At 37.2% G+C, this 13,682-nt stretch overlaps 1 protein-coding gene across 2 annotated transcripts in view; it reads right to left on the reverse strand.

Annotated features, from left to right (window-relative positions):
* The window catches only part of Terb1 (telomere repeat binding bouquet formation protein 1), a 48,088-nt gene extending 34,438 nt beyond the window's left edge, over positions 1-13,650 (reverse strand). For both annotated transcript variants that reach the window (XM_035441427.1, XM_027405744.2), the window contains exons 1-7: positions 13,620-13,650; positions 10,283-10,393; positions 9,232-9,360; positions 8,019-8,150; positions 6,801-6,861; positions 6,600-6,715; positions 6,379-6,501 (exon numbers count right to left, since the gene is read on the reverse strand). In XM_035441427.1, coding sequence (XP_035297318.1) covers positions 6,379-6,501; positions 6,600-6,715; positions 6,801-6,861; positions 8,019-8,150; positions 9,232-9,360; positions 10,283-10,393; positions 13,620-13,650 — 703 coding nt within the window. The remainder of the gene's footprint in view (positions 1-6,378; positions 6,502-6,599; positions 6,716-6,800; positions 6,862-8,018; positions 8,151-9,231; positions 9,361-10,282; positions 10,394-13,619) is intronic.
* Positions 13,651-13,682: the final 32 nt, after the last annotated feature.

Genomic DNA, 13,682 nt, shown 5'->3' on the forward strand with positions numbered 1-13,682 from the left:
CCTAAGTGCTGGAATTAAAGGAGTGCACCACAACACCTAGCCATATATGCCTTTTATTTACACTTAGTTGTATTTCTTCTTGGAGCACAAAATTCTAATATATCATTGATCAAAGATTCAGTGACAGGTATACACACATATATATACAAAATGTATTATATATATATATGTATATATATACATATATATACATATACATATATATATATATATATATAATATTTTTTTTGAGGCAAGGTCTTACTATATACCCCAGGCTTGCTTCATTCTTGCTGCTTCTTCCCAACTGATATTATAAGTATGTGCCACCACGCCCTAGTTTGAAAATAATAATGAGAAAGAATCCCCTGAAGCTCTGAAGTCCGTATCTTTACAGCTCCTTTCCTAGAAACAGGCTTATGACCAATGGCAATGAGGCTAGTAGTTAAAATCCTGCCACAAAACTTTTTCCTAGTTTAGCTTAGCCTAGTTCTAAGGATGATGATTTAAAATCTGAGATGATTAAAAGCAAATATTAATTTTGTATTATAAATAAGAGATATTAACATAAAATAATATCATATCTAACACTATTCACTTATTTATTTGGTGCTAGTGACTGAAATCAGAAACATATACACAGAATGTAAGACACTGCCACTGCTGGAGAGATGGCTCAGTAGTTAAGAGCACTGGCTCTTCTTCCTTAGGACCCAGGTTCAATTCCCAGCACCCACACGGCAGCTGACAACTGTCTGTAATTCTACCTCCAGGGGATCTGACCCCCTTGCACAGACATACATGCAGGCAAAACATCAATGTACATAAAATAAATAAATCATTTTTAAATAAAGACTTTGTCACTAAGCTACATCTCCTGATCACCTGGTGGAGCCAGGGAGGCAAAAACAGAGAGAATCCAGGGTTCTTACATTCTCTTCAATGGTACATCTTAATGACTTATTTCTGTTAGGACCTACATCCTAAAGATTCCATAAGTTCCAAATAGCACTATAAGCTGAGGACAAAGCCTTCAATATATGGGTCTTTGGGAGACATTTATGAAAATGATAGCACAGACATCACATATATTTCATTAAATTTACACTGAAGTATTTAGTCAAGTATTTTCATTTTTTAAGGTAGGGTATCTCTCTGTAGCTTAGGCTGGCTAGTCTCTAATTCACTATGTAATCCATTATGGTCTCAAACTCACTGCAATCCACTTGCCTTAGCCTCTCAAGTAATGGGATGACTTTGTGTATCACACTATCTTTTTTTTCCCCTCAGATTTATCTACTTTTGTCTCGTGTATATGCATGTCTGCCTGTATGTATGGGTACCATGTGCACCCACAGAGGCCCAAAGAGGGTACTGGATCCTCTAGAACTAGAGTTACAGTTGTGAGCTGCCATATGGGTTCTGAGAATTGAACCTGGGTCCTCTACAAGAGTAGTAAGTACTCTTACTTTTTGATCCATCTCTTTAACCCCAAGCTAGCTCTTTTCCTTCCTTTTTTTTTTTCTTTTTTAAACACATTATTAAAAATGATGGGGACTGGGGAAATGGCACAATGGGCAAAGCACTTGCCAGCAAACATAAGGACCTGAGTTTGGGTCACCAATAACTACATAGAAGATAAAAGCTGGACAAGGCACTGTGTGCCTATATCCCCCAAGTGCTGGAGAAACAAAATAGACAGGTTCCAGGGGCTTGTTTGTCAGCAAGTCTAGTTGAAACAACAAGCTCAAATTTCAGTGAGAGACCTGTCTCAGAAAGTATGGTAAAGAGTGATAGAGGAAAATACCCTAAGTTATTCCTTCACCTCCACATTGAAATGCACAGGGAAGTGTACCTGCAGCCACATGTTAATACAAATATACACCCCCAACATACACATACACACAAATGACAGTTTAAGGTCTCAATAACTTGTTGGGGCATATAGAAATGCAATTGTATGTCCATGTATTCTGAAACCTTCCTAAAAGGTTTTTAGGATACGGACCCATACATACACTACTATTAACTGTAGTAGTGTATCTGGATACACACACACACACACACACACACACACACACACACACAATTACATCACTTATGGGAAAAATTCCTTCCTTTCAACCTCTATGAATTTTATTTCACTTTCTTGCCCTATTTCACTGGCTAGAAATATCTAATATTAAATAAAAATAATGAGAATAGCAGTTACATGTAGCATTATATATAGACCTTATCATACCATGTTCCCTTCCATTCCTAGTTTACCAAGAATTCTTATTATGAAGACATGTTACATATGAATAATACTTTCCCTCTATTAAGGTTATCATATAGTTCTTTTTTCTAGTCTGTGACTATAGTTTTATAATATTAAACCAATCTTGCACTCCTTTGAGATAGGCCACTTGGTCATAACGTATTATCTTTTCTCCATGTGGTTAGAAAATACTTTTTGAGCTCAGACCAGCCTGGAATTCATTATGTAGATCAGGATAGACTTAAACTGGTGGCAATCAGTTGATTTTTAAATATTATTATATAATTTTTAATCTAGGGAGGGCAATATAACTCAGAATTGGTTAGAAAGCAGTGGGCTCAACTCCTAGAAACACATAAACCAAGAATCATGGTGCACATTTGTAATTCCAGCATTTGGTGAGGTAGAGGCAAGAAGTTCAGGAGTTCAAGGTTATTCTTGACTACACAGAGAATCTGAAGCCAACCAGATTACATTAAGCTCTGTCTTATATAAGCAAATAGTATTTTTTTATACCTATGTTAATAATATTGACCTATAATTTTGTTGTAATGCCTTTTTTGTTTTGTTTTGTTTTTTCAAGACTGGGTTTCTCTGTGTAACATTCCTGGCTGGCCTGGAACTCACTTTGTAGACCTGGCTGTCCTGGAATTCATGAGATCCACCTGCCTCTGCCTCCCAAGTGCTGGGACTAACGGCATAAACTACCACTGCCCGGCTGTAATGCCTTCTTTTGGCTTGGGTATAATGCTAGCCTTATAGAATGTATTCAAAAGTATTCTTTGTAGTGATATATTATTTATGATTTATTAAAGCTTGCCTGAGGATTTAGAAAGCAAACTCAGCCACAAGCCATAAAAGCTAGGCACACACTTTTAATCCTAGCAGCCTGAAGCTAGGAGGTGGTGGTACATACTTTTAATCCTAAGACTCAGGATTAAGAGAGAGACAGATCTCTGTGAATCCAAGACCACCCAGGGATACATTAGAGTCAATTAGTCTAAAAGAGAATTAGAGCTCATATCTTTAATCCCAGGACTCACAAGAGGTATTTAAGACAGGAACAGGGTCAATATCAGATTCATTCTCCAACCACACTAAGGAGAGGCAGCAGTTTGAGGCTTGGTGAAGAGCTTGTGGATCAGCCCTTTCAGCCTGAGCTAGATAGAGGTGAGAGCTAGTAGCTAGCTTCTTTGTTTTTCTGAATTTCAGTTTGAACTTGAACCCCAATATCAGTTTCCGGGTCTTTTTTTTTTTTCTTTTTTTAAAGATTTTATTTTATTTATTATGTATACAACACTCTGCTTCCATGTATATCTGCACACCAGAAGAGGGCACCAGATCTCATTACAGATGGTTGTGAGTCACCATGTGGTTGCCGGGAACCGAACTCAGGACATCTGGAAGAGCAGTCAGTGTTCCCAACCTCTGAGCCATCTCTCCGGCCCCCCAGTTTCCGGGTCTTTTATTCATTTTTGATACACTTTCTTCCACTTCTATTACTAGGAATAACTTATGTAGAATTGTGGGAGCTTTTTTCCTGAAATGTTTGGTAGAATTTACTAGTAAAATTATCAGACTTTGAAATTCTCCTGTGTTATTACAGCTTTAATTCATGAATTCTGTTTCTTTGATACATAACTATGGAGTCAGATGTGATGGCCAGATTAAAGTGCCTTCAATCTCAGCACTTTGGAGGTGGAAGGGAGAACCAGTTCACGTTCAGCCTCAGCAACATAGCAAGTTCAAGGCTAGCCTGAGCTATATAAAATCCTATCCTGAAAAAAATAACAAACATGGGGCTGGAGAGATGGCTCACTGGTTAAGAGCACTCTCTCCTCTTAAAGGGAGGGGATGTTGGTTCAGTTCCCAGCATCCACATGGCAGCTCACAACTGTAACTCCAATTTCAGGGGCATTTATACCCTCTTTTGGTCTCCAAAGGCACTGTACACATTGGCATACAGGCAAATCTCATACTCATAAAAATTAAGGAAAAAAAACACTTCAAAATAAAAAAGAACAAACAAAACCCAGATAGAGGAATATTCAAGTTACCTATTTCTTGAGTAAGTTCTAGTAATTTCTATATTTTAAAGACTTTGTCCAATTCATTAGAATTGTCTAATTGCATGTGTAAAACTGTTTCTACTAATATTTTGCTTAATTATTATAGTTCTTGAGTGAGTGATGGAGAGCTGGCTCAGCAGTTAAGAGAACTGGCTGCCCTTACAGAAGACATGGTGGGTTTGATTCCTAGCACTCAAGCGGTAATTTATAAATGTCTGTAACTCCAATCCCATGGAAACCAACTCCCTCTTCTGGCCTTCATTGGCACCAGGCACACATGTAGTACATAGGCATACATATAGACAAACACTCATACACATCAAATAAAAACTAGAAACAAAATATAGTGATGTCACTTTTCATGGTAATTTGGATTGGTAATTCAGATCTTTTGAAAGGGGGTAGGTTGGGAAGGTTGAAGACATCGCATCACACTGTAACTGAGTCTGGCCTGAAACTCACTATATATGTAACCCAGGCTAGCCTTCAACTTTTAGCAATCTTTATCAGTCAGCTTTCCACAATCTCTAGAAGTCTTGTTTGTTTGTTTGTTTTTGTTTTTTGAGATAGGGTTTTTCTGTGGTTTTGGAGGCTGTCCTGGAACTAGCTCTGCCTCTCGAGTGCTGGGATTAAAGGCGTGCATCACCACCTCTGCCTGGCTTTGAAATCTAGTCTTTAATAACCACATATGTGGCTATCAGTCAACCTGTCAAGGTTTTTTGTTGTTGTTCATTTAAAAATTTCATTATGCTCTGACCAGGGAAGCAGATCATGCCTTGCTCAGCCATCACTAGAAAAGTTTCCTCCTGCAGATGAAAAGAAATACAGAGACCCATAGCCAGACATTATGCAGAGAGTGAGAGACCTTTGAATACTCTGCCCTAAATGGGATATGTCTATCAAATCCATCCCCTCGGGGCTCAGGAAACCCCTAGGAAGAAATGGTAGAAAGAGTGTAAGTCAGAGAGGATGGAGAACATCAAGAAAACAGGCCCTCTAAATCAATATGAACAAAGCTCATAAGGACTCACAGAAACTGAGGCAGCATGTACCAGACCAGCATAGGTTTGCACCAGATCCTCTGAAGATATACTATGGCTTCTAGTTTAGCATTTTTATGGGATTTCTGAGTATGAAATCAAGTGGGCCTGTGATTCTTCTATCTTCTCTTGGACTCTTTTCCTCCTATTTGTCTTACCCAACTCTGATGTGATAGTTTTTATTTTATCTTATATAGTTTATTTTGTTATATTTTTAAAGAATAAATGTTACTTAAATATAAAAAATTGTATTTATTATAATGGCATTGTGAGTGTGCATGCACTAATAGCGGTCAGAGAACAATTTTGTGGAGTCAGTTCTCTCCTTGTACCTTTATGTAGGTTCTGAGGATCAAACTTGAATCATAAGATTTGCATCATATTGAATGGCAAGAGCCTCTACAGACTGAGCCATCTCACTGACCCCATGATTTCTTTTTTCATTTCTAACTTAATTCCATTTTTGGTCAGATTGTACATCCTCTGAGGTTTTAGTTTTGTTATTTCATTGCTCTATTTCATGAGGGTATTTAGGAAAGTTAAAAACAGCAAAACAACAAACTATAATGTAGAATGGGTATAGTGGTACATATTTATATTCCCAGAACTTAGAAGGTATGGAAAGAAGGATCATCTTTAGTTTATATATAGAAAGAGATCTATAAGCCAGTCTGGACTATAGGAGACCATTCTCAAACACCCATCTTTCAAGAAACAACTATGCTGCTGTCACCATCTTTCCAATGGCCTCCCAATAATATCTACTTCCAAGATTTTCTTACCTTCAAAAGTCTATCCAAGAACTCAAGGCAGAGGCAGGTCAGTATCTGTTTGAGGTCAGCCTGGCCTATACAGTGAGTTCCAGGCCAGCCAGGGCTACACAGTGAGACCTTATCTCACACAAAAGTCTAAGTATAGCTATAATGGTCCAAAGTAGAAACATCGAAATCATTAATTGAATTTAGTCGTTTTTTGTTATGCTTCGAAATACAGTTCTTAATGTACAACCTAGAAAATAATGAATACTTACTATTATTTGCAAGAGTAAGTCCAATAAATGAGCATAGAGGTCGAATTATCTCAGGTTTCATGCAATTCATTAGCCATTCATTAGCATACGGAAAAAGTAAACAACAAAGCATTTGATTCTCATCTGAAAGAAGGAAAGCCAAGCTTGTTTTATTTTGACTTTTGCAAAATATTAGTCACCATTTGTTTTTATATTTGTATTTAAGTAGTTGAAATAATTACCATTTTGAGGATTGTTGACACAGACACACAGAGTACTGCACACTGAAGCCCACAACAGATAACTCTGGAACACATTATTATCTGACAAATTCAATTCATAATTTGGAAGAACTGTCCTATTGGGTTGAAAAGAAATAGGTAATAAATTACAAATGCACTAATGTCCTAAACAATGAATAATAAGACATTTTACTTACATACCTGAACAACTGTGACAGAACTTTAATGCAACCGGTTTCTCTTACAAGCGTTTGTCCATTCCCTTGAAAATAGACATATATAACATGAATATGACTTTTATTTAGAAATAATTCTATAGAAATTAAGATATTTAAAAATATTTTAATTCCCTTTTAAGATACTTTAAAATATTATAAAGTTTACAGAATTACAATTTTATTATGGAAAATATACTATGCTCAGCTACTTACAGCATTCAGTTTTCCTCTAAAAATTACAAAATGCTTAATAGTTTTTTAAAAATAAAGGGATTGCGGAGTAGGCTGTCAGTAAAGTGGCAGCATAAAGAACTGAGTTTGGTCCCCAGCACCCTTGTAAAAAATAAAAAGCCAGGCACAGTAGCACATTAGCTTGTGTCTGATCCCTGGGGCTTGCTGGGCAGTCAGTCTAGTCAAAATGGAAAGCTCCAGAGGCCGTATCTCAAAAAAAAAAAAAAAAAAAAAAAAAAGTGGAAATTGTTGAGGAAAGTACCCAGCATCAACCTCTAGGTTCTACATCAAGCCCACACACACATGCATATGTACAAACATACACATGAAAAGTCCTAACTAGCTACACACGAATGCTTCAGACTAATTTTTCAACTTTTCTTTCTTTTTGAGAGGGTCTTTCGAGACAGGGTTTCTCTGTGTAGCTTTGGAGCCTGTCCTGGAACTAGCTCTTGCAGACCAGGCTGGTCTTGAACTCACAGAGTTTCATCTGCCTCTACCTCCCAAGTGCTGGGATTAAAGGTGTGCACCATCACTGCAGGGCTTATTTTCAAATTTTCAATAAATTTAAAACTATCCCCAAATAAATACCATTGAGGCCTAATACAGTAAATCTTGTAACAAAATGATCAATTCAGTGAAAAGACAACCAATTCATTAAATACTTGTTTTTCTTTTTAAAGATTAAGTAGTACAAATCACTATTTATTAAAATTAACAAATATCATGTGATTAAATGTATACTATTAATGCCTTCCTTAGAGGTAGTATCTCTTGCATGTTAATGAGACTAAAAACTCACAAATATATTTGGGAAGTAGAGGCAGGTAGATCACCACAGTTTACACAGTGAAACTGTCTTTAAAAAAAAGGCACTAATATAACAAGCACGACTAGAATAAAAATATTAATGACTATTCCATAGAACATATTAAAATGTTTTTAAACATTCATAAAACACTGTACTTACTATTATTAGAAACCAGAACCAAAAGAACATAGACGGACATTCTTTTCAAATTAGTGTTGGAATCATCATTAGATAAGAACCAACTTAAATCTTGAAATAACTCTGAAGTACACAAAGTTTGCTGACAGTAAACTGAAACATAAAATATAATTTTCATTTTAATATATTAGCACAAAAAATACATTGAACAAAACACAAGTTGTCAAACTGGGGCTGCTTCTTAACTAGATGTCATTTAATTGACATATACTACAAACAATAAAATCTATGAAAACTTGATATGTGCTTGCTTAACAAACCAAATTAGCAATATTTAAATTTTTTAAAATTACATTTATTTATTTACTTGTGTGTGTGCACATGTGTATAGTGTTTGTGTCCACCAACAGGTACAGACATACCACAATGCTCTTATGAATCATAGGACAACTTATGGGAGTTAGTTCTCTCTTTCCTTCACATGAGTTCCACACATCAAATTCAGGCAAGCACCTTTAACTATTAAGCCATCTAGCCAGCCCCAAACCAGGAATATCTTAATCAAAATGACTTAGTCTAAGCTCCAAAGCAAACATTCTTGAATTGCCAATAAAATCCCAACCAAATAAAAAATGGAAACTGGACCAAGTAGAAGTGAAAAGTGAGGCCAAGTGAGACAAGCAAAGAACAAAGCAAGAAAACAAAACAAAACAAAAAAACACTTTAGCTGGGCAGTGATGGCACAGACCTTTGATCTCAGCACTCGGGAGGCAGAAACAGATCTCTGAGTTTGAGACCAGCCTGGTCTACAGAGTGAGTTCCAGGACACACTCCAAAACTACAGAGAAAAACGCTGTCTTGGGGGGAAAAAAAAAAAAAAAACTTAAAGAAATTAAATTATCTGCTTAGGAAAACAGAGGGACAAGCAATATTTATGGTATCTCTTAAGATGTTTGAAAGTGCAAAAGTCTTTCAAAGTTCAAAATAACACTAGGCATGCTGCAATCCCAATACTTAGGAAGCAAAACGGGAGAACTATACATTCAAGGCCAGCCTGTGTTTTATAGTAAAACTTAAAAAAGAAAAAAGAAAAAACATAGGAAACAAACAAAATAACCCTAAAAAATGAGAGTCAAGACAGATGTGGTGGTATTCACCTTTAAATAAAGAAATAAAATCTAAATATTTATTTAAAATTATTTTAAGGACATAAAAATAAAATTTTATATTTTACCATTTTCTTCTGCAATAGATCCTAATGTGTATAAGGCTGCTTCTTTTACCATGCTATGCTCACTTGACTTTGCAAGATTTTTTACAAACATCAAACCACCAATTTCTCGGAAATAAACACCTGCATCACCTGTAGGATTTGCAGATAAAACAAGATATAAATTATAATTATTTGGTTAAGGATAAAAGAATCAAATGGATAACACATACGTGAAGTAGAAGAGAAACAGCCGTGCATATTAACATATTACAGTACTGGAATCAGAGTGGGTTGTGGGTTGGTGTTACATGTGTGCTTTCCCAGTGCTGGAGAGGATCCTCCCAGTCAGGAGGATCAAGAGTTTAAGATCAACTTGTTGTTGATTGTTTTTTACTCTGTCTCTTTGGGCTCTTTTATTCTTTTGGGGCCTGCCACCAGCCTCCCAAATAAACCACACACATGGAGGCGTTTTCTTTCTTATAAAAGTCCAGCCTTAGCATGGCTTCTTTCTTGCCAGTTCTTCTTAAATTATTCTGACTACCTTTTGTCTCTGGGCTTTTTCCTTTTCTTACTTCTGTCTATCTTACTTTCACTCTCACTCCATGGCTGGGTGGCTGGGTGGCTGGGTGGCTGGGTGGCTGGGCCCTGACATACTCCCCTCCTTGTGCTAGCTTGCCCCTTTCTTCCTCTTCCTAGATTTCTCCTCCTATTTATTCTCTCTGCCTGCCAGCCTGCCTATCTTTTCTCCTGCCTCACTACTGGCCAATCAGCTCTTTATTAAAACATCAGGTGTTTTAGACAGGCAAAGTTAAACAAATGCAGCATAAACAAAAGAAACACATCTTTACATCATTGAACAAATGTTCCAGAGCAAAAACAAATTTAATACACCTTAAAATGATATTCTACAACACCAGCCTGTGTTACTTGAGGATATGAAATGAAAGAAAGAAAAAGAGAGAAGAGAGGGAAAGAAAGGCATACACTGAAAGAGAGAGATGAAGGGAGGGAAGCAGGAAGGAAAAAAGGAAAAACAATAGAATTATGACTAAAATTCATTATTATGTCTTACTGTTTTGTTGACAAACTGAATGAATAGTGATCAAAACTTCCTTTTGTGACAAAGGGTTGCCCATGTGATACTTCAGACATTCCAACAGTAAATTCAGGTCTGTCTTCATTTCTACTGGAGAAAAATTATTTTAAAACCAATCTTTTCTTTCAAAGATCAATAATTCAAATTTCATTGATAATTATACACCTTTGAAATGCTTGCTTTTTAAAATAATAATCATATATTTGCTCTGTAATCTAAGAAAGATATATTAAAAAGACATTTTAAGTGAACTTATATTTTAAATGGAAATACAACATAGAATTTATAGGATGCTAATGAAGCAGTATTAATGAGGAAATTTCTAGTTCTTACATGTTAGAAAAGAAAGTGGTTCCTAAATCATTGACTTTAGCTTCCACCTTAACAAACCCACTTCTACATCCTGCCTCCTGAGTGCTGGGATTAAAGGCATGTGCTACATACAATCTGGCTATTTTGGGGTTTGGGGAGTTTTGTTGTTGTTGCTTGTTTTAGGCAGGATCTCACTACATAGCTCTTGCTGTGCTGGAACTCACTATAAAAAGTAGGATGGACTCAAACTTGCAGAAATCCTCCAGCCTCTACCTCCCAAGTAATGAGATTAAAGGCATGCTTGCCATCACCCCTGGTTTAAAATTTAAAGCAAAATGTTAAGTTTCAGGATACTATACAGAATGCAAAAGCGGCTCAATTTAGAAGGAAATATTTTCAAACCAGATATTAATTTAGTTTGTGTTCATCCTCTGAGATTGATCCCAGGACCTGCATGGCTGCTCATAGCTGTCTCTAGTTTCAGGGGATCTGAAATAGCCTTCTAACCTCTGTGGGCAATAGGTATGCAAGTGGTGCAAATATACATGCAAGAAAAATATCCATATACATAAAACTTTTTAAATTAGTGTGTAGGGGGGACATGTAGAGGTCAGAAGGCAACTGTAGAAGTTGGATCACTCTTTCTACTATGTGGAAACTGGAGAACAAACTCATGTTATCAGGTTTAATGATCGTTACCACTGAGCCACCTCACCAACCTCCCCACAGCTTTAGCCTGATATCTATCCATCTGTCTGTCTGTCTTATCTATCTAGTCTTAATATGGCCCAGGCTGGTCTCAATCTTAATATGTAGCTAAAGATGAACTCTTGCTGCGTCCATCTCTTCTTTCTATAGTTCCCTCAAACCTATACCTGGGAGTAGCCTGACTCTATAATAACAGCAAGGTCTCCAGCAGACCTCAGGTCATGTTCATTATCTTTGCACCCTTGTATAGCTTCCCAGCTTCTACTTCTCAACCCTCTTTAAAACTTCTTGAAGCCTGGTGTAGCAGTGCATGACTTTAATCCCAGCACTAGGAGGCAGGCAGACCTCTGAGTTCAGGGTCAGCCTGCTCTACAAAGTAAGTTTCAGGACAGCCAGGGCTCGGCACAGAGAAACCTTGCCTTGAAAAATAAAAAAAAAAAAATAAACAAAAAAACAAAGAAACAAAAACCCCAAAACAAAACTTCTTGAACTCTACTGAGGCCTCTTTAACCCTTTGTAGTCAGACAAATAGGTTCACAATGTGATGTATAATGTGTGATCTGAGAGTTAATATTAGTAGTTAATAAAAGAACCTGGAATATAAGAACCTGTTTTGTTTTGTTTTGTTTTAAAAAAGGACCTGGTTTTGCCTGGGCAGACTATTAATTAAAGTGGCACTGTGTGGCAAATCAATGCCAATAAAGCCATCATATCTTGTGATCTTACTGATATTCAATAAATTTTGGGGATGGGGATATGGTTCAGCACTTGACTAGCATAAATAAAGCTCCAGTTTCGATCTCCAACACTACATAAAACAGGCATTATGGTAAATACTTATAATCCCAGCACTTGGGACTTGGGAACAGGAAGATCAGAAGTTTAAGGCCATTTTGTGCCACATAATGAGCTTGAGGCCAGCCTGGACCACATGAAAGCCTGACAAAAAAAACAATTCTGCCTTTGACTTTATAGACAGGCACAAACATATTCATCTATATTTCTGACATCACCCTCACAACAATGAGCCACCATGTCTAGGGATCATTGTTCTTTTATATTCTACCAGTAAATCAACTATCATATGCCCCACCCAACACCCAAATAGAGTCTTACTATATAGTCCTGGATGGTCTAGAACAATATAAACGAAGTGGCCTTGAACTCAGAGATCTGCTTGTCTCTGCTACCTGAGTGCTGGGATTAAAGGCATGCACCACGATGCCTGGCTCATACAGCACTCTAAGTATCAGCATGACATTACCCATGTCTGCTTCCCCATGTCAAGAATTACATATGGAATGGAAAAAAAAAAGAATTACTTATGATAGGCACAAAGTAGGTGTCAATATGCATTCTATGCCATAGTAATTTCTTTCAAGTTGATATATACCATCTTGGATGGAAGCTCATTAATACCCAAGATGGAAGCAGGGGTAGTACACATTCTTAATCCTAGCACTTAGGAGGTAGAAGCAGGCCTCTGTGAGTTCAAGGCCAGTCTGGTCTACAATGAGTTCCTGGACAGACAGAACTATATAGAGAAACCCTATCTCAAAAGGGGCAGGGGCAAGAATGGTGCTGCACCTTCAATCAACCCCAGCACTTGGGAGGCAGAGGCAGGTGGATCTCTGTGAGTTTGAGGCCAGCCTGGTCTACAGATCGAGTTCCAGGATAGTCAAGACTATCTTGAAAACAACAACAAATGACCCAAAACGAGGCTCTTTAAAAGTTAGGAAGTAAGTAATCAACTTAGAAGCCTCAGGAAGTCCCTGAAACTAACCTGAATTGCTAGCCCCCTCCCTCCTCAAGAGGAGGGGTAAGGACTGCTGAGAAACACCAGACCAAAAGAGTTGCTTCAAAGAAGCTTAGACCAACTAAACTGCCTGGAAAGAGAGACCAACTGAAAGATCCTTTCCAACCTGTTAAGCTGCCTGCAGCTTTCATGAGCTATCACCCATGCTGGGGCAGACTTTTGATGATACAGCTGCCTTTGAGTCATTTCTGCTTCTGTAAATAACTCCATACTCACATGGTTATAAGTAACCCCAGTAAACTCACTGGCAAGTAGGATCTGGTGATATCCTTACTTTGTCTATTGGCAATTCCCACTCTGCAAAAAGTAGATGTTTATGTCCCCCAGAAATAATGTCATATGAGTAAATTGATGCGTGATTTTTTTCATTGTCTAGAGGCTGTTAGATATGATAAACACACACATAAATACACCCACAATTACACAACTATAAAATATATAAAACTAGTCCAATTACATGATTCATGGATTTCTCACCTTGTATTTTCTTGGTATTCTCACTTTCCATGCTTGTCTTTTGTCCTTATATTTCATCTAGAA

The sequence above is a fragment of the Cricetulus griseus genome, chromosome 3, assembly GCF_003668045.3.
Source record: "Cricetulus griseus strain 17A/GY chromosome 3, alternate assembly CriGri-PICRH-1.0, whole genome shotgun sequence".
Taxonomy (NCBI): Eukaryota; Metazoa; Chordata; class Mammalia; order Rodentia; family Cricetidae; genus Cricetulus; species Cricetulus griseus.